The sequence below is a fragment of the Platichthys flesus genome, chromosome 19 (genome assembly GCF_949316205.1).
Source record: "Platichthys flesus chromosome 19, fPlaFle2.1, whole genome shotgun sequence".
In the NCBI taxonomy this organism is placed as follows: Eukaryota; Metazoa; Chordata; class Actinopteri; order Pleuronectiformes; family Pleuronectidae; genus Platichthys; species Platichthys flesus.
Genome location: NC_084963.1, coordinates 16,457,989 through 16,479,323, shown reverse-complemented (window position 1 = coordinate 16,479,323; position 21,335 = coordinate 16,457,989). Strand labels below are relative to the sequence as shown.

At 44.0% G+C, this 21,335-nt stretch overlaps 3 protein-coding genes and 1 long non-coding RNA gene across 5 annotated transcripts; 2 read left to right on the top strand and 2 right to left on the bottom strand.

The window, feature by feature from the left end:
• Window positions 1–1,230: 1,230 nt before the first annotated feature.
• nsa2 (NSA2 ribosome biogenesis homolog (S. cerevisiae)) lies at window positions 1,231–4,342 on the bottom strand. The gene is made up of 6 exons (XM_062412660.1): window positions 4,201–4,342; window positions 2,984–3,171; window positions 2,720–2,870; window positions 2,381–2,560; window positions 2,038–2,230; window positions 1,231–1,486 (listed from the first exon to the last, which is right to left on the bottom strand). The coding sequence occupies exons 1-6, from the start codon at window positions 4,201–4,203 to the stop codon at window positions 1,419–1,421; spliced, it is 783 nt and encodes a 260-aa protein (XP_062268644.1). The 5' UTR covers window positions 4,204–4,342; the 3' UTR covers window positions 1,231–1,418.
• LOC133974866 (uncharacterized) lies at window positions 2,398–3,411 on the top strand. Its single transcript, XR_009924706.1, has 3 exons — window positions 2,398–2,538; window positions 2,654–2,794; window positions 2,946–3,411. It is a non-coding gene; the product is annotated as an uncharacterized LOC133974866 (long non-coding RNA).
• A 256-nt stretch (window positions 4,343–4,598) lies between the features above and the next one.
• On the top strand, window positions 4,599–12,739 carry gfm2 (GTP dependent ribosome recycling factor mitochondrial 2). Its single transcript, XM_062412373.1, has 20 exons — window positions 4,599–4,850; window positions 4,943–5,006; window positions 7,001–7,046; window positions 7,122–7,219; window positions 7,322–7,447; window positions 7,538–7,626; window positions 7,747–7,835; window positions 7,915–7,975; window positions 8,510–8,695; window positions 8,786–8,866; window positions 8,958–9,106; window positions 9,905–10,045; window positions 10,140–10,239; window positions 10,322–10,508; window positions 10,604–10,680; window positions 10,772–10,910; window positions 11,340–11,525; window positions 11,937–12,052; window positions 12,152–12,334; window positions 12,417–12,739. The coding sequence occupies exons 1-20, from the start codon at window positions 4,809–4,811 to the stop codon at window positions 12,543–12,545; spliced, it is 2,289 nt and encodes a 762-aa protein (XP_062268357.1). The 5' UTR covers window positions 4,599–4,808; the 3' UTR covers window positions 12,546–12,739.
• Window positions 12,734–20,343, bottom strand: hexb (hexosaminidase B (beta polypeptide)). 2 transcript variants are annotated; one of them, XM_062412374.1, is made up of 14 exons: window positions 20,033–20,343; window positions 19,769–19,920; window positions 19,139–19,204; window positions 18,334–18,380; window positions 18,119–18,229; window positions 17,928–18,029; window positions 17,710–17,842; window positions 17,396–17,576; window positions 17,225–17,311; window positions 17,064–17,136; window positions 14,247–14,427; window positions 13,803–13,893; window positions 13,183–13,287; window positions 12,734–13,079 (listed from the first exon to the last, which is right to left on the bottom strand). In XM_062412374.1, exons 1-14 carry the CDS (start codon window positions 20,290–20,292, stop codon window positions 13,016–13,018), a joined length of 1,653 nt encoding a protein of 550 aa, XP_062268358.1. In that variant the 5' UTR covers window positions 20,293–20,343; the 3' UTR covers window positions 12,734–13,015. The 2 variants fall into 2 exon arrangements, with proteins under 2 accessions (XP_062268358.1, XP_062268359.1); XM_062412375.1 differs by lacking the exon at window positions 14,247–14,427 and adding an exon at window positions 14,942–15,116 and having other exon boundaries at window positions 20,033–20,340.
• Between the last annotated feature and the right edge of the window lie 992 nt (window positions 20,344–21,335).

Sequence of the window (21,335 nt, the reverse complement as noted above, 5' to 3'; positions counted from 1 at the left end):
TAGGACTGTGTATAAACTGTGGTTGTACAGGAAGTGAAACGGCAGTATTTGGTGGACTGTTGTTAAATATCAGCCCCACCGCCCACGTCAGAGTTATGTAACAATCAAACAGCTGAACGCCACCGTGCAAAGTGCAAGTTCAGCGCCGAGAGAAAGCAACAGATATCATGGGGTGGATGCAGCTATATGGCGCAGCGGTCCTATGGCAGTGGAGGGGACGGGAGTGCAGCATTTTACATGGAGCTGAAATACAGAGGTCAAAGAAAACACTGGTAATAAAAGGTCTTGATACAATAAAATCATAAAATGTGATTTTATGCCTCCTGTGCTGCTCCTGTGAATCCACAGGTTAGTGCCCTGTTAAAGCTGTATTGCAGTTTGTCATGTAAATGATCCACAGGCGGATATGTGATGTGTCCACATGTCCGGTTGTAACGGTGTGGCTTCCTGCACTTTTCCTCCGTCAAACAAATAGGTCCCCCCTCATACACTGAAAGGAAGAGGACGAATAACCAGCCTGAGAGGTTTTCAGCACGTACGTAGATTTATAGCTGAATTATGGACAGCTGATAATAGGGAGTTCTATTTCAACAGAGGGTAGGAATGTGGTTAGGCACAATGTTCAATTATTTTGTTAATAACTGCGGCAACTTTTCAAATATACCTTCCCTTTCTTGTCTGGTGAGTTGGCCCACTCGTTTCCCTCATAAAAAACACTCTGCCAAGTGTAATATACCGTACATCTGCTCACATGTTACTTTGGGTAATGGGCAGTTTTAAATATAAGGACCCTGTTATACCTCAACTTGAACACAATAATCTGCCTGTCAGTTTGTCTGTGGCAGCACTGCCCTTGTTCTGCCATTTCACTTTGCGGCTTTTGATGAAAATAAGGCTTTGATCTGCTGCCGTCAAGAAATAATTCTTCGGAATACATTAATTACAGTTGAGTCACTTTGTTAATCCGCCCATTTCCAGTAAGAATATCTTATCATGAGCGGCTGTGGCTCAGAGGTTAGAATGAAGTCAGTCCACCTGTAACATGAGCTGAATGAAAGACTGACAGACAAAGCACTAGATACAGAAGCAGTGTGTGAATGGGTGGACGCCAACTGTACTGGGAAGTGCTTTAAATGATCTTTATTTCTTAGCCTTCTATATTAAAGAAAATATATTATATCATGAAATAATAACAAATAATAAATAAGAAGGCAACAAAAAGAAAAAATGTATCTGTCGTCATTAAGTTTATTTTTATCAAATGTTATAACATTTAACTCATTTTCTTTTCCTCTGAGCTTCCAAAAGCTGCATCCACGATCTTCCTGATGTTCCGTTCATTTGCAGCTCCTTACTTGTTGCATCTTTGTGTTCTTTGTGTAAATGTGAGTAACCAGGCACAGTCTAGTGAGAGAGTCTTAAACCAGCAGAACTGCATTAATGCAGCCGTCGTTCTCTGGGTTATTCGTCACCTGGGCATATTTACCTGAGAAGTAGAAGAAATTGTGTTATAACATGGTCACATTACTCACTATTTACATTAAGTATCACACTTTTAAAGGATCAATTATGATCATTTAAACATCACCCTGCAGAAATCCAGCCAAGACCGTAAACCATGCCAGGTTCATCCAGAAATACAGTTGTGTACAATACACATAGTACACATCTAGACTCCTGTGCATCATGCATACACCCTTATCACAATTAATCTGCGCTCGGAACATACAGCCAGAGTCAACTGCCGAAACTAGAAGAACAGTGAGTCTAGCAACAGATGGTGTGGCCCCCACAAAGCCCCCCACTCCACCTCACTGCCTTAGTTCACAGAAGTAGTCAAGGCGTTTTTATTAACTGACCCGTTATGAGAACCAAGCCAAAGTGTCCGACAAAAACGAATAACTTGATGTAGTCTGGATTTATTGTTTACTCAAGTGTTTCAGAGTTATCCCACATGTGGGAGTAAACAGACTACTGCAGTGCATCTGAATACACTGACCCACAGGTTTAAGGATTCCCAGCGACCTGAGCACTTACCCCAGATAACTTTTCCGCCTTGTGTGACCAGGCCGAGCTCACTGACGTTGACTTCGATGACTGTTCCCTTGGTGATAACTCCCAGGGAGGTGTAGAGGGGTGAGGAGGGGTTCTTCTTCACTCCGAGGATGGGGAGACAGAACGTTGCCTTCAGCTCGGGATGTGTGACGTGAGCCTTCTTAAAACGCAAACCCTGAAGTGGACAAAGGAGAAAGAGATAATTTAGGCACCTCAATTAAAACAGACATGCGCAACTGAACTTTAACTTTAAACCTGAATGCAGATAAAATGTTGCCATAGTGTAGAATGTCACATTAAATTCGAGCTGTGATAAATATCTCACCATAGGTCTGATGAAACGCTCGTATTTTGGAGGTTTGCGAGTGAAGCCGTCGCCGACAAAGCAGACTTTTGTGACCATTCTCTTCCAGGCTTTCTTTTGTCTCTTTCCAGTTTTGATGACCTTCAGCACTTCTGTCTCGCCCTGGGCGCGCACTTTTGGTAGGGGCACCTCCCATTTGCCCTAAACAAAACATTACACATTTGTATTTGCCTTACACAGATCGATATCACTTGCATTGCGTTAATAACCATATTATTATGTTTCATATAAAAGCAGAAAAATCTTCACTGTGGAATTCTACCAAAACAAGTGGGGAGACTGACAACAGTGGACACTTACAGCCTTCTCTTTCCTCTTCTGCTTGATCATGTTGGACAGAACCTTGGCACGGGACTGTCCCTCTCTGTCCAACAGGTAGGCTGGCACTGCTCCCTCTGGTGTCTTATCATCACTCTTCTGTTTGGTCCTCCTCTGTTCGTGCATTTTGATGCTGTCAAAGACACAAGTCATTATTGTTCAACTGTTAGTTGAGTTCTAATGAGTTTTTTTTTTCTAAACCAACAAGAGAACCAGCACAAATCCAACGTCTCCCCCTGTACTCACGTCTTCTTCATCTGGATCTTCTCTGAATGTCTCTGTTTGTGGTACAGCTTGGCCTTCAATCCAATCAACTTCCTGGCTTTGTGCGACCGCTCGTGGACCTCACGGCTCTCCTTCTTCCTCTTCCTCTCATGGTGGTCCAAGCGCTGGCCATGCCGCTTGCGGTGCAACTCGATGTGCTCGTTCTGGGGCTGAAAAAGACAATATAAAGAAACATCCAATTTAATTCAATCTTTTGATGAACTATAATAAATGCACAAATCTAGTTTCCAGTTCCAAATACACATCAACAGGAAGGAGGATGTATAAAAAGCTCTAATATGAACCAACCAGCTGTTTAATTGCGCTGACTCATGAACTTGAGTCAGGTTGCGTTTGTAAATTTGAAATATTTAACCTGGAGAAATCATTAAACTGTTCTTTCACATTAATCGTGGGTCCAACAGTTTGTTTTCATGATCTTAACTGGTGCAATCCCTCTCACTGAAATTCAGAATTACTCTCGTCACTGCAAAAAAAATGAAGTAGCCATCCTGTCTGTGTATTCACACAAATCAGAGAGCGGTTTAAAAGGACAATAAGACATATAGATATATATATATATATATATATATATATATATATATAAGAAAAGTATGTTCTGGTGTAACAAAAACTGGCTCATTCGTTATAACTGTATAGACAGTGGCGTTGATATTTGGATTAATAGCAACCATTATGATCAGCAGCTTGTATGGTATTGGATTAATTGTGACAAACTGGTCCCAGTTTCTTAAATGTTAAACTCTGCGGCGTCTTTTTGTTTTAGAGCAAAGTGAGTGAATTCCGGTTTGTGATGTTTGCACAAAGTAAAATAAAATAAAGAAAACATTGTTTAATTGCAGTCAAAATGTAACAGTTCCTCGTTGACTGGTGAATTAACGTGCAGCATGTTTGCCAACAACACGTCCCACAACAACTCCGTTGTTCTCACTGTTCTCGGACCGAGTACATTTATGGAAACTGACAAAACCCGAGTTTTGGTGCTCACACGTCGAGTTGTCACAACCGTATCTGTCCGTAACGACAGACCTCTCCCACATGAACATGAAATACACAGGCACACGTTCCTCCGCACGAAGCGTCCCCCTGCCACATGTGAACCGAAGCTAATGCTAACACAGCATGCTAACTTCGCAATAGAAGTCAAAAAATGGAGAATTAGGATGCCGCTCTCCTACCATTGTGTTGTCGAGGTGTTGATGTTACAATGAAAAGTCGCGGCTGGTGCCAGTCGACCCAGACGCAGGTTACTTGGTGTTTTCTTCCTTGGGGCTCGGGCTCTTCAGGTGTTGTTTTCCCCGGAGCCGAAAACTTAAAGGAAGTACGTCACACTGAGGAAGCGATTTGTCCGCACATTTATCAGAGACGGCTGATCCTGACACAAGTCCACTGAACGAAGGGATTATAATATCATCAATTAAAAATATCTATTGGGTCAATGATCACTGTTTTATTTTATTTATAGACAATACATAATTTTCAAGTCGCAAATATTAACAGAATCGCTTTTGGTTTCAAACCCGGAACTCTATACGTCACACGTCAGTGCCTACGGATTTATTTTGGAGGTGGACCTTATGAGAGCGTGACATTCTTGACAGCTTTAAACATGACTCTGTGTTGAAGGACAGCCACCCACTCTTCCCGCCTCCTTCTTTTTAATTTCCACGGTGTTACCACAACAGAGCATTTATCGGTTATTTGAGCTAATGCTCCTCCACCATGGCTCACCCGAGGCTTTGTTTCATCCCGAGGAAGAAGCTGGGAAGAGACGCAGACATTAAACATGTGTGATAGGACGTTTCGCACATTCAGCAGGATGATGTTGGTGAGACCAGGATCTGACTCAAACATGGGCTGTTAGTGTCACGTTTAATCAAAATCCTGTTGTCTAGATAAAAGGGTCCTTGTCTTTCACAGGGGAGATATTTAAAACGATGCAGGGTGATTTATCAAGTGAGGAGACACTACAGCTTCCTCCCAGGTACGTTGGTTTAAAATCAGATCCACTGACATGTTAATTAATGTATCAATTGATTGTTTAATCTGATACCAACTAACGCATTCAGTTATTTGTTAAAACTTCTGTTCCTGTAAATCTTTTATTTTGTTGACAGAATAATCCAAGTACCTCTAGCTCCATTTAGTAGCTGCGGTTTCTGATCTTATGACATGATCAGCCGTCTTGTTTGACCCGTAGACATGGAAATGTAGATGTTCATTTTCCCATTGTTTTCAGAGCATTTATGGGAAGTTGATAATCGCTGACTAGGAGAATATGTGGTAAATTCATGGTAATGTATAATACAAATTTAAAGACTATTTACGAATGATCCAAAAATGCACCAAAGATAAAAAAATAAAATTGTCACACATTGAATGCAGTTCTGAAGGGGTGAGTTTTGACTAGAGATTGTAAAGGGGACATGTGTGTGTGTGTGTGGGGGGGGGGGGGGGGGGGGGGCTCTGTTGTGACAGGAGTGAAGGCTACGTGGGCGGGTGTGGTAGTGGAGCATGTCTGTGAGGCAGGAAGAAGCCTGGTTGTGTGGGTAAGGAGGGGGGGGGGGTGAATGGGATACACTGAGGGACTGGGAGCCAGTGGAGATTCTAAAGGGGTGATGTGGTCACGGGAGCGGGTGAGTAGACGAACAACAGAGTTTAGTGAGGACTTTGGAAGATGCTATTGCAACAGTCGATTCTAGTTGTGATGAAGGCATAGATCAGGGTCTCAGTGGCAGATCATTTGAGTGATTGATGTAGACTAAGGCTATGTTTCTTCGTTAAAAAAAAAGGAGGTTCTGGTTTAAGGATAAACATGGTGATCGAAAGTCAAGTCATTGTGCAGGGAGGCTCCAAGGTTGCAAATGTGCTGGGAGGGAGACAGAGTGGAATGTTGAGGAAGAAGTTGAGGTGGATCTTTTGAGAGATTTGTGTTCATGAGGATTCTGTCCGATTTTTTCACCGTTAAATTTGAGGAAATTGGCTCATGAACGCTCCAGAGATGCTTTCAAATGGAAATGTGGAGTTTGAAACTGAACAGATCCTCTTTAGGTTTTGGTTTTAAACAACACAAGAGCTCATGTATTAGTGAGTTTTTACTTTAAGATGAAACTCTCACTCTCACTCATCGTCATCCGCTTATCCGGGGTCGGGTCGCGGGGGGAGCAGCTCAAGCAGGGGGCCCCAGACTTCCCTTTCCCGGGCCACATTGACCAGCTCTGACGGGGGGATCCCGAGGCGTTCCCAGGCCAGTGTTGAGATATAATCTCTCCACCTAGTCCTGGGTCTTCCCCGAGGTCTCCTCCCCACTGGACGTGCCTGAAACACCTCCCAAGGAAGGCGCCCAGTGGGCATCCTTACCAGATGCCCGAACCACCTCAGCTGACTCCTTTCTAAGTAAAGGAGCAGCGGCTCTAATCCGAGTTCCTCACGGATGGCTGAGCTTCTCACCCTATTCCTAAGGGAGACGCCAGCCACCCTTCTGAGAAAACTCATCTCGGCCGCTTGTACCCGCGATCTCGTCCTTTCGGTCATCACCCAGCCCTCATGACCATAGGTGAGGATAGGAACGAAGATCGACCGGTAGATCGAGAGCTTTGCCTTGCGGCTCAGCTCTCTTTTCGTTACAACGGTGCGGTAAAGCGAACGCAATACCGCCCCCGCTGCTCCGATTCTCCGGCCAATCTCACGCTCCATAGTACCCTCACTCGCGAACAAGACCCTGAGGTACCTGAACTCCTTCACTTGGGATAAGGACTCATTTCCTACCCGGAGTAAGCAATCCATCGGTTTCCTGCTAAGAGTCATGGCCTCAGATTTAGCGGTGCTGATCCTCATCCCAGCCGCTTCACACTCAGCCGCCAGCCGATCTTTAAGATGAAACATCTAAGATAAGGGCAAACAATAGTCAGTAGTAGAAACACGTACACAGCATCACTGATTCAGTCAGATCATCATGATTGTACTTTGTGTTCATAGATGACGTAAAATCTCTGCGGGCTGTGGTCAACCCGGATGTTTCCAAGTAAGTAACTGCATCCAGTTGTTTAAAATGCTCTTTAGACTGTGCTCCATATAAACCTGTGTGCTGTGTTTGCAGGATCCGAAACATTGGCATCATGGCCCACATCGATGCGGGAAAGACAACAACCACAGAGCGGATGCTTTATTATTCTGGCTACACACGGGCACTGGGAGGTGTGCAGGAGAACCAGATGTGAACATTGATAATTCTTCATAGCCAGTACCCGGCCTGTTTGCTTCTGTCTCTCAGTCCCTTTCTGTCCCCGTTGCATTTAGACGTCGACGATGGCGACACGGTCACAGATTTTATGGCTCAAGAGAGGGAGCGTGGCATCACCATACAGTCGGCAGCAGTCACGTTCGATTGGAGAAGTCATAGAATAAATCTCATAGACACCCCAGGTAGACATATTGTATGAAAGCATCCTTGTGAGATTAGAAATAACCCGGTGGGAATGATCCACTCAAACCAGTCATTTTGTGTGATTGCAGGACATGTTGACTTCACTCTTGAGGTGGAGCGTGCGCTTCGTGTTCTTGACGGGGCTGTTGCAGTGTTCGATGCCTCTGCCGGTGTTGAGGTTAGCCTGTTGTCGAACATCTTCCCTTTTTATGAAAAACAAACAAACAAACAAACCCATGTCTTAAAATCGTCTGCACTCTGAAGACGGATTCTTTTGTTTCCTTGAAAACTCAAACAGGCTCAGACTCTGACTGTGTGGAGACAAGCAGAGAAGCACCACATCCCCTGTGTTTGTTTCCTGAATAAGATGGATAAACCCAAAGCCGAGTGAGTGACTCATCTGATCAGCCACATACCACTTATTCGCAAAGTTGAACTGACATTTCTTTTATTTGTTCTCTCTCAGTCTGAGTTTTTCCATCGAGAGCATAAGACAGAAGCTGAAAGCTAACCCAGTCCTCCTGCAGGTAGGCCTACAGAAAAATAAGACAAAAATGGAAAGCATCATATGTCTGTATATACATGTATATTATGTTATACCACCATGATCATTGGTTAATCTTAATTAGCTGTAGAACATGTCTTTACTGTTATTGGCTACGAAAGGAAATGCAGTACTACACCGTATGACGTAAACTTCTGACTTCATGAAGTCCTTCTCTACCATATAATCCTAAATCATTTTTCCATCTTTATAAGCTTTAAGTCGTGCCTATTGTCCCACATGATGCAGGGTAACCTGGTAAAAATAAATGTTTGATCTACGTCATTCTTTGTGACTTCTTCAGGACACAATTTATCATATGGGATCATGTGATGAGATTTTAGTTTTTCTGACAATATTTTTTTACCAATCAGCTCCAAACAGATGTAAACACTAACAAGGGAAAAAAATTCAAAAGAGTTGAAGCAGCACTCAAACTCTATCAGTGTGTGTGTAAAAAACAACTAATGAGTGTATGTCTTCGAATTTCATTTGACTCATGTATCTTGTCTTGTAGATTCCTGTTGGCAGCGGCAGGAACTTCACGGGTGTGGTTGACCTGTTGACCAACCAGAAGCTGATCTGGAAGCCAAGATCGATAGGAGATGATGGACGAACGTTTGAAAGCAAACCTCTCGACCATTCGGATGAGCCAGAACTCCTGCAGGAGGTCAATGAGGCCAGGGCAGCTTTAATTGAACAGGTACACATCATCAATATAATATTCAGCAGTCAGGATACAAGTTCTTCAAGAGGAAATTTAAAAATATTACTTTTGTGTTCTCTTTCCCAGGTCGCTGATTTGGATGATGAGTTGGCTGATCTGTTGCTCACTGACTTTAGTGATAACTTTGATGCAGTTCCTTCAATCAAAGTGAGTCATGTATAATTCCTTTCTGTAAGCCTGTAAAGCAGCACCCGTTGCTTGTGAAAACAGAGTAAACCGTTTTTTAATGTGTCTCCAGCTACAAGAGGCTGTGCGGCGGGTGACTCTGGCCCGTAAAGGCGTCCCGGTTCTCTGTGGGAGCTCGTTGAGGAACAAAGGGGTTCAACCTCTTTTAGATGCCATCGTTGCCTATCTGCCTAACCCGAGTGAGCGGCACCACGACCTGGTGTGAGTAGCAGGCTTAGACCAGCACTGTAACAATTGTAGAGATCATATTTACAAATCACAGTTTGCAACATCCACTTAACTCTTCACTAGACTGAGAGAACATATCCCCCACCCCCCAAATACACCAAATAACAATATTTACGACACTGATGAGAAGCGAGTGTCTAAAACAAATGAAGCGGTGTATCAATGTTTAAAGTATTTATTCTAAACAAAATGTCTGACAGACGAAGGGAACATCAATGACAAATGTAATGATAGCTGTAATTGCCAATATCGGTAGTATATGTGAGTTGGCCTATTCTAAATCTAAATAATTTAGTTATCACGACCCATAATGTGGCCGCAGCAGCGATCTTGGATCTGCATTGATAAAGCACAAGGACTCAGGGGAGGAAGTGAAGTCAGTAACATTTGTGATGATGAGAAAATTAATGTGATGAAGAGGGAGAGGAGGACAGACAAGCTTCATGTATCCACTGATAGTCAAGGCCTTTAGCAGAATAACTAAGAGCTGGTCCAAGGCAATCCTGATCTATCTGATGCTCTTGTGTTCTGTACACTTACTCATTTTGTCAACTGTGGTTGTTTTTTCTTATAAATATAATTTTAATGGGGATACATTTGTTAAAAAAAATTCCTTCGAGCACAACATCTTGTGTCGTGGTGTGTGCATTATAAAAAAAGAGCAATAATACTCCAGTAAATGTAACTTGCTTGTTTGAAAATATCTTTCTATAGACATTCTGCCATTTTTGTCTCGATGGTAACCGCTGAAAATGCATCATCATCCCACAGGCGGTGGTACAAAGAGGACCTCTGTGCTCTGGCCTTCAAGGTTCTCCATGACAAGCAGCGGGGTCCTCTGGTGTTCCTCAGGATTTACTCTGGTACTCTGAAAGCACAGACCGCCGTCCACAACATCAACAGGAACAGCATGTGCGTCACCTCCGATACATTAATGCAACCCTGAGTGACCTACAAATCGGTATGAGATGTTAAAATAAACAGTTTTGTGTCATGTTGTCTGCAGCGAGAGGATGAGCCGGCTGCTGGTGCCGTTTGCTGATCAACACGTAGAGATCCCCTCGATGACGGCGGGGAACATTGCACTGACTGTGGGACTGAAGCAGGTACAACGTGGTTTCCCATGTTCCTTCTCTGCCTCATTCAAGATTTTCCTCAGGTTATTTAAGTTTCCTGCTTTCACTCAAGACAGTCACCGGGGACACCATCGTCTCATCCAAGGCTTCAGCCGCAGCTGCAGCCCGCAGAGCCCACAAGGACAAAAGCACGGGGACGAAGCACGGGGAACATGCGTCTGTGGTGCTTTCAGGAGTGGAGGTCCCCGAACCCGTCTTCTTCTGCACCATAGAACCACCCACCATGGCCAAACAGACTGGTCAGTGATAGATTGGTTACACGTGCACAAGCTCAGCTGTTTACCGAGACGTCCTTGTAGCCACTCACACGTTTGTGTTTTATTTATCCTGCAAGATCTTGAGAACGCACTGAACAACCTCCAGAGAGAAGACCCCAGTCTTAAAGTGAGGGTGGACCCTGATTCTGGCCAGGTATTACCATCACCGGACTAACCAGGGCGGTCTCTAGTAAGTGCATCTGCCACCATGACTCAACTTAATGTCCTTCACTCTCCCCCCTCAGACTGTTTTGTGTGGGATGGGAGAGCTGCACATCGAGATCATCCACGATCGAATCAGAAGAGAGTATGGCATTGAGACTCACCTTGGACCGCTACAGGTGGCTTACAGAGAGACCGTGCTCCACGAGGCCTCGACTACAGGTACAGCAAATATTTCTCAAACGTTCACACAACATGTGTTTAGCCTGATTTTCTACTCGCTGACAAATTTTGGAGCTCGCTGAAATAGCCCCAGATTGGAGCCAAATGGGCGGTCGACCAGCAGTCACAGATCGCTGTGTGAGAACTCTTTTCCAAGAAAAGATTTGAGAGGCTCACATCCCCTGATTACATTTCTTGCAGGCTACACAAATCATTGACAACTACAGCCAATCTGGACCTTACCATTTAATCTTGGCACTGAATAGTTAATGGCAAAGTTGAGAGTAATTATCATGATTAGCTATTTCTATATATTTCTATTCATTCTGTCGCAGGATCAAACAAAAGAGCAGACAGATCAGTCTCACTCACAGTGTCCCTTCTCACGTGTTGTTCCTGTATTGATTTTCCTCGGTGCTGATAATGTAGATACACTGGACCGGACAGTTGGCGAGAGAAGACATGTTGTGACAGTGGAGCTGCAGGTGGGACCTGCGGACTTGTCCTCTACCACTGCCTCATGTGACCTAGCATTCACAAAGGAGGTCGAGGGGCAACTATCGAAAGAGCTGAAAGATGCAGTGGAGAATGGAGTGCACAGCTCATATCTTCAAGGTGACACTGACTCCACCCATTTATTGTTTTTATTAAAAAGGCCCCTGAAACCAATGCTGAAAACTCATTTAAATATATCTCTCAATAACATATAATATATATGGCTAAATAAACAATATGGTTAAACTCAGAAAAAGGGGCTGTATGATTTTTTACAAGACTGTAAGTGACTGTAAACAGGACAGCTCAGCCACACAGAGCAGTCATCACACACATTAAATAAACAGAACTGTTCAAACTTGGGAAGAACGTTGTGTTCATGATGAGCACGATCGCTCATTGTTAGAAGCTGAGTGAGAATCATTATTCCATGCCTGTAAAGAAGGGGGGAGGGGGGGCGATGTGACTGACTGCACTAGTTGCTGTGTTTTGCACTCACTCTTTGTTTGTACGGTCTGCTTACACCTCCAGGTCCATTGCTAGGTTATCCTTTACAGGGCGTAACTACGCTGATCCAGAATGTCAACATGGAACAAGGAACGTCTCCAGCCATGGTGTCCGCCTGTGTGTCCCGCTGCATGCTGAAGGTAAAGCATTACAGGCTCACATGTCGTCCGGACGCCAACTAACAGGGGTTGGCAATAGATGAGCTACAGTTGTGTGTGTGTGTGTGTGTTTGGCTGCAGGCCCTGCGGCTGGCAGGAGGTCAGGTCCTGGAGCCGGTCATGTCCCTGGAGATGACGGTGGACGAAGAGCATCTCAGCTCCGTGCTGGGGGACTTGGCCCAGAGACGAGGGACCGTCAGCGACATCCAGGGTCGTCACGACCACAAGCTGCTGCTAGCAACCGTGCCCTTGGCAGAAATGATGGTGAGATCAGATCTGACTCGAAACATTTCGCCTGAAGGTTTTCGGTGTCATTTATTTTAAATTCTGTTGTTTCCTGCTGAAGGGCTACTCCACCATCCTGCGAACGATAACATCCGGCAACGCCACTTTCTCTCTGGCGCTGGACACTTACGAGGCCATGAACCTTCAGGACCAGAACATCCTGCTCAAAAGAATGTCCGGCCTGTTGTGATTCATGTTCTGGGATGGATCAGGAATGGGACCAAGTGGCTTCCGGGACAGAGGAACAGCTGCTGCCCAAACAGACTTTTCCAGGACTTTCACATCTGACTGAGTAAAATATAATTACAGTGTGACTATATATGTGTAAAGTTAATGTGCACCCAATAACAGTTTTTTAATAAAACAACAGACTAGCACTTAAAATGTTAACATTTTATTCACAATCAGTTGTACAAACATTAATTAAAAAAAAAAAAAGAATGCAGTTTTTAATTTGGGTTATTTGATATGATTAAGTTTGATCGAGCGTTCTGTAGAGCAGATTGGAAAGGCAATGTGTCTCAATGTAATCAGTGTCTCGACAAAAGCTTGCTCCGCATTTGATTTCTCAGTTTTAAAATTCAGGCATGAAGCTGATTGCATATGGATTTGATTCCTTTTCCCTTTTCCGTCCCCAATGGTCAGCTTCTCCCCTCCCGGTCAGATACCTCGGTACTCATGGCGACAGTAGCTGGAGAACAACGGCTCAGCTGGGATCCCGCGCCTGACGCAAAAAGAAAAGGGATGCGTTTTATAAAGTATGGTTTTTATAAAGAGACTGATATAGAAACAAATGACTAGTTTAAAAAGAGGCTGCAGATGCTTACTCCACCATCCGACAGCGGTGCATGGACAGCCTGTTGAAGGCGTCGTTGATGTCCGTCACGTTCCTGGCGCTCCACAGCCGCTCTGCCACTGCACTGGCCCGAGGCCTGGGAGTGATGGACAAAACAAAAATCAGCCTGACGTGATGTGAAGGTTCGAGGTACATTATGTATCTGATAAGAGTTAATCAAAGGTTGTCTACAAGCACATGATATGTGAACCCGGCTACCAAAACAAAGAAGCTCTTATAACACATTGATTACAACACCTTCCAATCCTCTCAGCAACAGAGTCTTGTGACCCATCGATCATCAAGGATAGTGATTTGAGCACATGATGTCACGTGGGGACAAAGATAATCTATCTCAGATTAATCTTGAGATAGATTTGTCTCACATCTAAAATTTCTATCTGTTTTGGCCTTTTATTTAAAATCCAAAAGGTCAAAAGTGTCTTGTAATCGATGACGAGGTCCCAACCCCTGGTTTTGGAGCCAAAGGGGGGAGTTGTGGCTTCATTCCCAGCTCAGGGCACCGTTTCTCCACTACATCTTAATGGTTGCTGGCCGCTGCAGTATTGTTTCTAAATCTCACACATTTGAAAGGGAGCACACGATCCATACCAGAGTCTGGGTGTGAGGTTGGTGGCGTCCACATATTCTCCCCACAGACAAGCTTCTCCACCAATCACAAGTTTCTTCTGCGCCTCGGTTCCTGTTTTCAAAATGTAACATTTGATGAGATCAGGCGGCCCGACCGACGTTCAGAGAAAACTAAAAGCTCCACTCCATTAGAAAGAGATACCAAGCTTAATTGAACTGAATTACAGTGGTGTGGCGATTCATTGGCATGCGTTCCCTCTGCTCATTCAACAGGCTTACACGTATTTGCACAAGACTGACAACTTTAAGACATTTCAGATCTGTCTAGAATTAAACCGAGCAACAAAACAATCGCATGACTGAGGCGAACTCCAAAATCCCTCATGTGAATACTACATAAAAGCAATGTTGCAACATGGATGGGACGGAAAAAACTCTTGCTGAACAGATCATGCAGACACAAACCCTTGAAATCCTGGGGGTCAGCCTTGTAGGCGACCATCCAGTCCTGTCCGTAGGAGATACGGTTCAGGTACCAGGGAGTGGACAGCAGGGTCTGGTACCCTGACGACGTAATATGTGCCATCTCTTCCTGGTATTGCTTCTGCGTCCCTTTCCAAACGTGGATTAGTGTGTCTGGTTTCAGCTACACAGCACACATACATGCATGTATTAGAATTGGGGAGATGAACAGAAATTGGGAAGGAAGGAGGCACGAGGACGAAAATGTCCCGAGCCTTTTTGACTTTTGCTTGTTCATTTTGCAGAACACGCTCTGCTTGAGGACATTTACATGGAGGACCAAACCCGACTTATTTTGCCTTATGATTGTCATGGGTTCCAGTCCCCCACCCACACAGGGGGGAATGTGAACATCCCCGCCATGCCACATTGTTTGCTCATTATTAACTGGGTTCATTTGAGCCTTCAGTGTATTGGACTATTGTTTGAAATACACCCGGCTTGGTCCTCCACTGTGGTGAACTACTTCGGCCCATGACCCACACTGACCACACTGCCCCGGGTCACTGCAGGTCCGTCTCTGACTCTGTAATCCTTGTCCAACCTGTGCAACATTGTAAGCCTGTTGAAATCCAGATCGTTCCTAAATCAAAAGGGCTGATTTGACATGACATACGTGAAGAAAAGAGAAAACTGACCGTTGAAGTTGAGTGGCTCAGCCTTGTAGTACTTCTGCCAGTCCTGTGCGTAGCTAATGTAATCTAAGTACCACGGGGCGGAGAGGATGGTTTGGTATCCTGCTGATGTCACCTTGCGCATCTCCTCGTTAGACCCGCTGCCGATCCACACATGCACTACTGTATCTGGCCCTAGCTGGAATTGTTACAGGCCAAACTACTGCTCTTAGGTTACATACTACAAGAGTCGTTGGTACTGGTTAAAAGGTGAAAACAAATAGGTCAACATTTTGGGAAATATGTTCACTCGATCACACTACAAGCCTTTGTGCTCAATTCGGATGTTCTCTATTTTATGCAGCTGTTCACATCATGTTTAAAATGTGGAAGAAGAATGAAGAGAAGGAAAGCTGAGAGTTTAATTGTGTTTTTTTGGCAGCTCCTTCAGTACAGAGGTGTGTGTGGGATCGTGACATGAATGGCTTCAATAAAAAAACTGATTTCATCTAAACGTTCAGGATGTCGGAGGCTACTTTTAACTACACCTGGCAGCGCCCCTCAACAAGACTTCGCTTGCACATTATTATGTGGAGTGACCTGAAGTCGTACCGAATTACCATACGGGTCACATGGCTGTTCAGACTGAGGTCGCGTTTCAAAGAAATCTCATCGACATCTGATTTGGAACCACATATGAAAGTGGACTAAATCTGACTTGAATAGATCAGATTCCATGTGATTTGTGCTGTTCGCACTTTCTTAGTGAATCAGATCTGGTGCCGTGTTCCATTATACCTTGGAGCTCGGCCCTAATAATGATGTCACACCCGAAAAACCAGTTGATAGGGTTCCAGTTGAACAGGAAAAATGTTTACTCTGATCTCCCTCTCTGTCAGTGCAGAGAGGGAGATCAAGAGCAGGAAGAACAAGTTTAGAAAGGGGACGCAGTAAACAGACCACAAAGTTAAGATACCAACACAGCCTCTGTTGGGCCCGTATTCATGGCAGGGGACTCCTTAGTGATAACCCATAACTAAGTAACTAGTAGTTGTTAGTAACTAACTGAAGGTCTTCTAAAAAATTTAAGAAATCTGCTGTTGTTCATTCTGATCAATCATTATTGTACAATAGATCACCACTAATTTAATTGGGCTGCTTCTGAAGGTAACACTGTTCTGACAAACATATGTTGTGGTGTCAAGCTCATGTTTCATACTAGTAATTCATTAGAACTATTTATATTACGAATTAAATTAATATCTATAGAGAAATATTGAGACACCGGGATGTGCCACCCTAAAAAGGTCCCTGATCCTAGAATCGCAGCTGACACAACGTATAAAATCCCCTGTGGAAATCTCTTGACAATCTATTTTCACGTGTGGCATCGCTTTTTCATTTAAGTCACTTATTTCGCTTTTTGCATTTGTCATATGTTAGAAGCATCAGCACGAGCCCACCTGTGTAGGTTTTTTCGTTTGGATAATAAGCTCATTTTAAACGTTTGTTATCTTTGGACAGAGACACAATTGCTGTTCAGCTCCTCTAATAGCCTTTGCACATTTTTTTTTGCGGCTGCTGACTCCGCTTTACTTTTGTGTTCAGACACGAGTGGTAGATCTTTGTATCCAACTTCTGTCAAGAAAGTAAAAACGTTTCCCAAAATGTCAAACTATTCTAACACAGGATAAAATATGCAATACACAAATAACCCCCCACAAAATGTTGATACATCCTAGCTGTGTCTCAATTCAAGGGATGCACCCTGCATCTGGAGACTGATTGCGCGACATCCAGATGACTACGCTGTCTCCTGTGTCAAAGGCTCCTTAATATAAGTTACTGACAAATCCTTTCCCCGAACAACAAATTATTCAACGGCTGAATCCTTCTCAAGCCAAACTATTCCAGGATTAATTGAGGGAAGTTATGAAGCTATAAAGCTAGCTTTAACGTTGGCAGCCAGGCGACGCGTTCAAAGTAACAGAAGACCACACGTCTTTTTCTTCGGTTCTACTCCTCTAAGAACTAGCCTTTGTAGGACTTCAGGAAGCAGCCCCTGGATTAGGACACAGCTCTGTTTGTTTGTTTATACACAGAAACACTCGTTCTGATATAGAATTACACACAATGTCTATTTTACCTTAACCCCATTATCAAAGACCTCCTGCCAGATCATGTAGCCCTTTTTGGTAGAGGCGACGATATCCAAGAGTCTGTCAGATAAAACAAGGAGAAGAAAAGGAATAAGGAATAAAAACCTGGAGCCCAAGCAGTTTACTCGTGTACAAATGAGAAACACACTTTTGGATGTAGAAGGACTCCAGTTTGGTGTAGTCTTGTCCGAAGCCTTGCTGAGCCATGAACTTCGTAATGTCCGGGTTGGACTTCCTGCAAGGCAAAGGACAAACCTCAGCCAGCGTTCACGGCCTGTCGAGTCTCGAATGCGGAGATGTTTCCAATATTGTGTCTCACCAGCAGCTGAAGTCCACCTCATCCCCCCCGAGGTGAACGTAGGCATCGGGGAACACGGAGCTTATCTCCGCGAAGAACTGCTTCATGAAGCCATACGTGGTGTTCAGGATGGGGTTCACCGGCCCGAAGGCTCCGGAGGGTGCGGAGCCAGAGTAGCAGGGTGTGAGCAGATCGGCTTGGCCTAACGGGAACGACGGAGGCTGGATTAAGTTCTTCACTTTCTTCAAACTTTTATGAAATGATGCATACAAAAAAGGGGGGGAAGGGGGGGCTGACTCAAATCATTTCCTTCAGCCAGTTCTCGCAAAACTCACCTTTGCCCCACGACTGTGTGTGTCCTGGGGTATCAAACTCCGGGACGACGCGGATGCCTCTCAGGCGGGCGAACTCAATCACCATCTTCACATCAGCAGGTGTATACACGTGAGTGTATGGGTGGTAGGCTCCCTGGGAACAGTTTAGCGAATGAGCTTCTTATTCATACAGTGTCCTACTATTTAAAAAAAAAATTCTAACAACTAGTCTCACTGACCTTCTGGCTCAGCTGTGGGAACGTTCGGCTCAGGTAAGGGAAGGATGGATCATCCACAATGTGCCAGTGGAAAACGTTAAATTTGTTCATCGCCATCGTTTCCTGTATGAATGAACACAGAAACAGTGTGTTGATATATTGACACGATAGATCAAATTTGAAATGAAAATATGCGGCTCTCGTTGACGCACCAGGTTAGCCAAGATGACTTTGACTGGCAGGAAGTGCCGAGAGCTGTCCAGCAGGATGCCTCTGTGGGCGAATCGGGGGAAGTCACTGATTGCTGTGGAATTGATGCTTTTCTGAAAAACACAGGGTGAATGGAGTTAAAACCAGTTTCATGTACATACAGCACACCTGAGCAAGTTAGAATGTCAAATTAGATTGCAGTCATGTTGTCACTTACGGCTCCATATTCATCTTCATACAACAACTGGCTGAATGTTTCCAGACCTTAAAAACACATGAGAAACACAAACTGTAATTTTAATTTAGAAAGAGCAAGGTTTGCACTACATTGTCACAAAACGAATAATGCCACAGAATCCAAGTTTTATAACCACCCCAGCATATTCTCATTATCATGGAGGCTATGTTGTAGTCTGCATTGGATGGTTTATCTGTCCGTCTATTAGTTAGCACGGTAACCCAAAAACTACTAGATGGAATTATCACAAAATTGAAAGGATGTGGTACGAGTCAGGAAAGAACACATACAATTTTTGCAGCAGATCCAGATCAGTGGGACAATCCCAACATATACTTCCCCCTTTCTTTAATATTGTAAGATTCTTTAACATTTTCGTTGATTTCTCAGAGAATAATTCATGGATCTTGGTGTCAATTTGTGTGGAATTTGTTGCTGATCCAAATCAAAATCTGGATCTATTGAGTTGTTATACAATTGCATAGTTATCTTGAATTCTTGGGTAATGATAGTACTGTAACAAAAATCTGATGTTGTGAGAAGTGAGATTTATTTGAATCGTATCATTAATGAATTAACTTTCTTTTTGAGAGATATATAATAGGATCAACACCACTCTTTAGTAGTGCTGATTTACACTGAGCCCGGCTTTATGATATATTAAGTCAATAGAACAAAAATTACTGCATTGACTTTATGGTGGTTCATAAATATTGTATCCAATTATAAAAGAAGGAAAATAATCACTGTGTAATGGTTGAATAACAAAAAGAGGAGATCTTACCATGCAGGGCTCCCCAGACCGTCGGTGCTTTCAGGATGGCAAATGGCTGATCCACAGACAGCTCATCTGTGGACAGAACACAGTTATACATTGCACGCATATTTATAGTCCAAGCTCGGCAGGTGGGGTCACTGTGGTACTAAAGTCAGGGCCTTAAGGGGGGGGGGGCTTTAAACGGTCGTCCTGGATTTACCGTGCTAATCCTCGTATCTGCCGTTCAGGTTATCTCTAAATCTACGGGCAAACGGCATCTTCTCTTTCTCTGGTTGTAAGATGCAGTTCGAAGAATCAAACAGTAGCACCGATACCATGATGTAACATCATCCAACATAATCAACATAATCAGATACTGAGGCTCAACACATATATGCAGTGTATGAGTGTGTGTGAATAGGTGATACTGTGCTGTAAACAAGCGCTTTGAGTGGTCATCAGGACTGGAAAAGCTCTACGTGAATACAGACCCTAGAATTACCCTGTGTTCAGTATCTCTAAAGCAGCTTTAGAGATAAGTTTTGAGTCTCAGGAAATGGAAACAACTTAAGTCAAACACATGAGTATTCGAACTTTGTACCTGCTTGCGCCACTGTTAAGGGACATGAGTTCAATGAGGAAGAGAATGAGACTCACATGACTCGTCTGATGTGATACCGGGGTAGCCGTCACATTCGGAGTCAGGTGAGGTGATCCGCACCTGCAGCTCAGGCAGCTCGGATCGGCCTGTCTTCCTGCTCCTGCCCTGCCCCTGCCTCTTAGGGCTGCCGAACATGTACTCATAGTACCTGCGGACAAAAGGCACAGAGGTGAGAGACCTCGATCATCAACAGGCGCCGTTCTCTCCTCTGATCGCGCAGGAACCCCGCCTGCACGAGACCGATCCATCCCTCCGCTCACCTCCTGTACGCGTCCTGCAGGAGGCTGCAGCTCGCGCCCGCGGACGAGTCTTTGGCGTCGACAAATCGGAAGCTGGAGCCGATCAGCTTGAATGGAACCTGCGAGATCAGCACTTTCTGCGGCAGAGGCCACAGGGAGCCGGACTTCGAAGCCTGGACCACGGGCTGGTCCTCCTCGTCCTCCAGGACCAGGTTGTGCTGGAGTCCCGAGCAGACGCAGAGGAGCAGCCCCAGCGCACCGAGTTTCAGAGGGGCGATCATGTTGGCGGACGGCGGCGGAATCACGAGACCTGGTCTCACCAAAACATTTTGTCGGAGGCGGGCGGGGCGGGACTTGATGCGGAAGTCAGTTCCGCGCAAACATTTAAAGGTGAAGTGCGTTAAACCAAAAATCAATGCCCACTCCTCTACTGACGAGAGGGGAGCTACGGTGGCCCTCGTGTGTCAAAACGCCCTTTTCTCTCCATTGTGCCATTCATTGCGACAGGAAACGTTACATTTTAAGTTGGCTTAAATGCATTGTTTAAGATAAGGCTCAATCCATCTTATTTAGATGGATTGATGACAGATACTTTATTGATGCAGAGGGAAATTTACTTTTTGAATGTTTGATTTGACTGATCAGTCGCCTCCCCCACCACATCTTTTTACAGATTTTCCACATATAATAAACAAGATTGACAATATTGTACACTCACCATTTCCCCTTGAACCCCCACCCACTACAATATCTGTACATTAATAATAGCAATTTTTATCAACGTTGCCAGAAACACCCCCCAACTAATAATAAAAAGAAAAGAACAAAAAGAAAATGAAGACAATCCGAAGCACACGAATACCAAGTACTGACAGTACACTACACATAAGTGATAAAAAACATACAAAAAAGAAAGTCTCTGCTTCTTCATATAACATGTTCATATCCACACCAAAGACTCTCTTTACATGATCTGTCAATCATCCTCTGGATTCCTGAGATTACTTACAACAATACATTTAAAATAGAAAGTGAAAGTCCTCAATACAACTTCGTGGTGACCTGCCTATCCCTGTTCTGTTAATAAAGGGTCAGGGTTAGGGGCTTAACCCTATAAGATAATATATGATAGCTATATAATAGTTCATTTTAATTTAGTTATTTATTTCCATTAGTAATTTAGCTTCAGTTAGTAAATGGTAATTCTACATTCTAAATTGAGCTTTCAACTAATTGATTGATAATTTAGAAGTTAAAATCATGTTATTCTGATTTAATGTTTTTTCACAGAACTCAAAGAGTTAAATTTGTAACTGAAGTATCT

Bases quoted from the DNA above. Each gene is read 5' to 3' on its own strand.
- nsa2 (XM_062412660.1), bottom strand. The intron at 2,871-2,983 runs GTGAGTACAGGG...TGTCTTTGACAG, and splicing joins AAGATCCAGATGAAGAAGAC to CATCAAAATGCACGAACAGA. The intron at 2,231-2,380 runs GTGAGATATTTA...TGTCCACTTCAG, and splicing joins AGCGTTTCATCAGACCTATG to GGTTTGCGTTTTAAGAAGGC.
- gfm2 (XM_062412373.1), top strand. From the start codon at position 4,809: ATGTGTGATAGGACGTTTCGCACATTCAGCAGGATGATGTTG. The intron at 7,976-8,509 runs GTAGGCCTACAG...CTTGTCTTGTAG, and splicing joins CTAACCCAGTCCTCCTGCAG to ATTCCTGTTGGCAGCGGCAG. The intron at 9,107-9,904 runs GTGAGTAGCAGG...ATCATCCCACAG, and splicing joins GAGCGGCACCACGACCTGGT to GCGGTGGTACAAAGAGGACC.
- hexb (XM_062412374.1), bottom strand. From the start codon at position 20,292: ATGATCGCCCCTCTGAAACTCGGTGCGCTGGGGCTGCTCCTCTGCGTC. The intron at 18,030-18,118 runs GTGCGTCAACGA...TCATTCATACAG, and splicing joins AAGTCATCTTGGCTAACCTG to GAAACGATGGCGATGAACAA. The intron at 17,843-17,927 runs GTCAGTGAGACT...AACTGTTCCCAG, and splicing joins TCCCACAGCTGAGCCAGAAG to GGAGCCTACCACCCATACAC.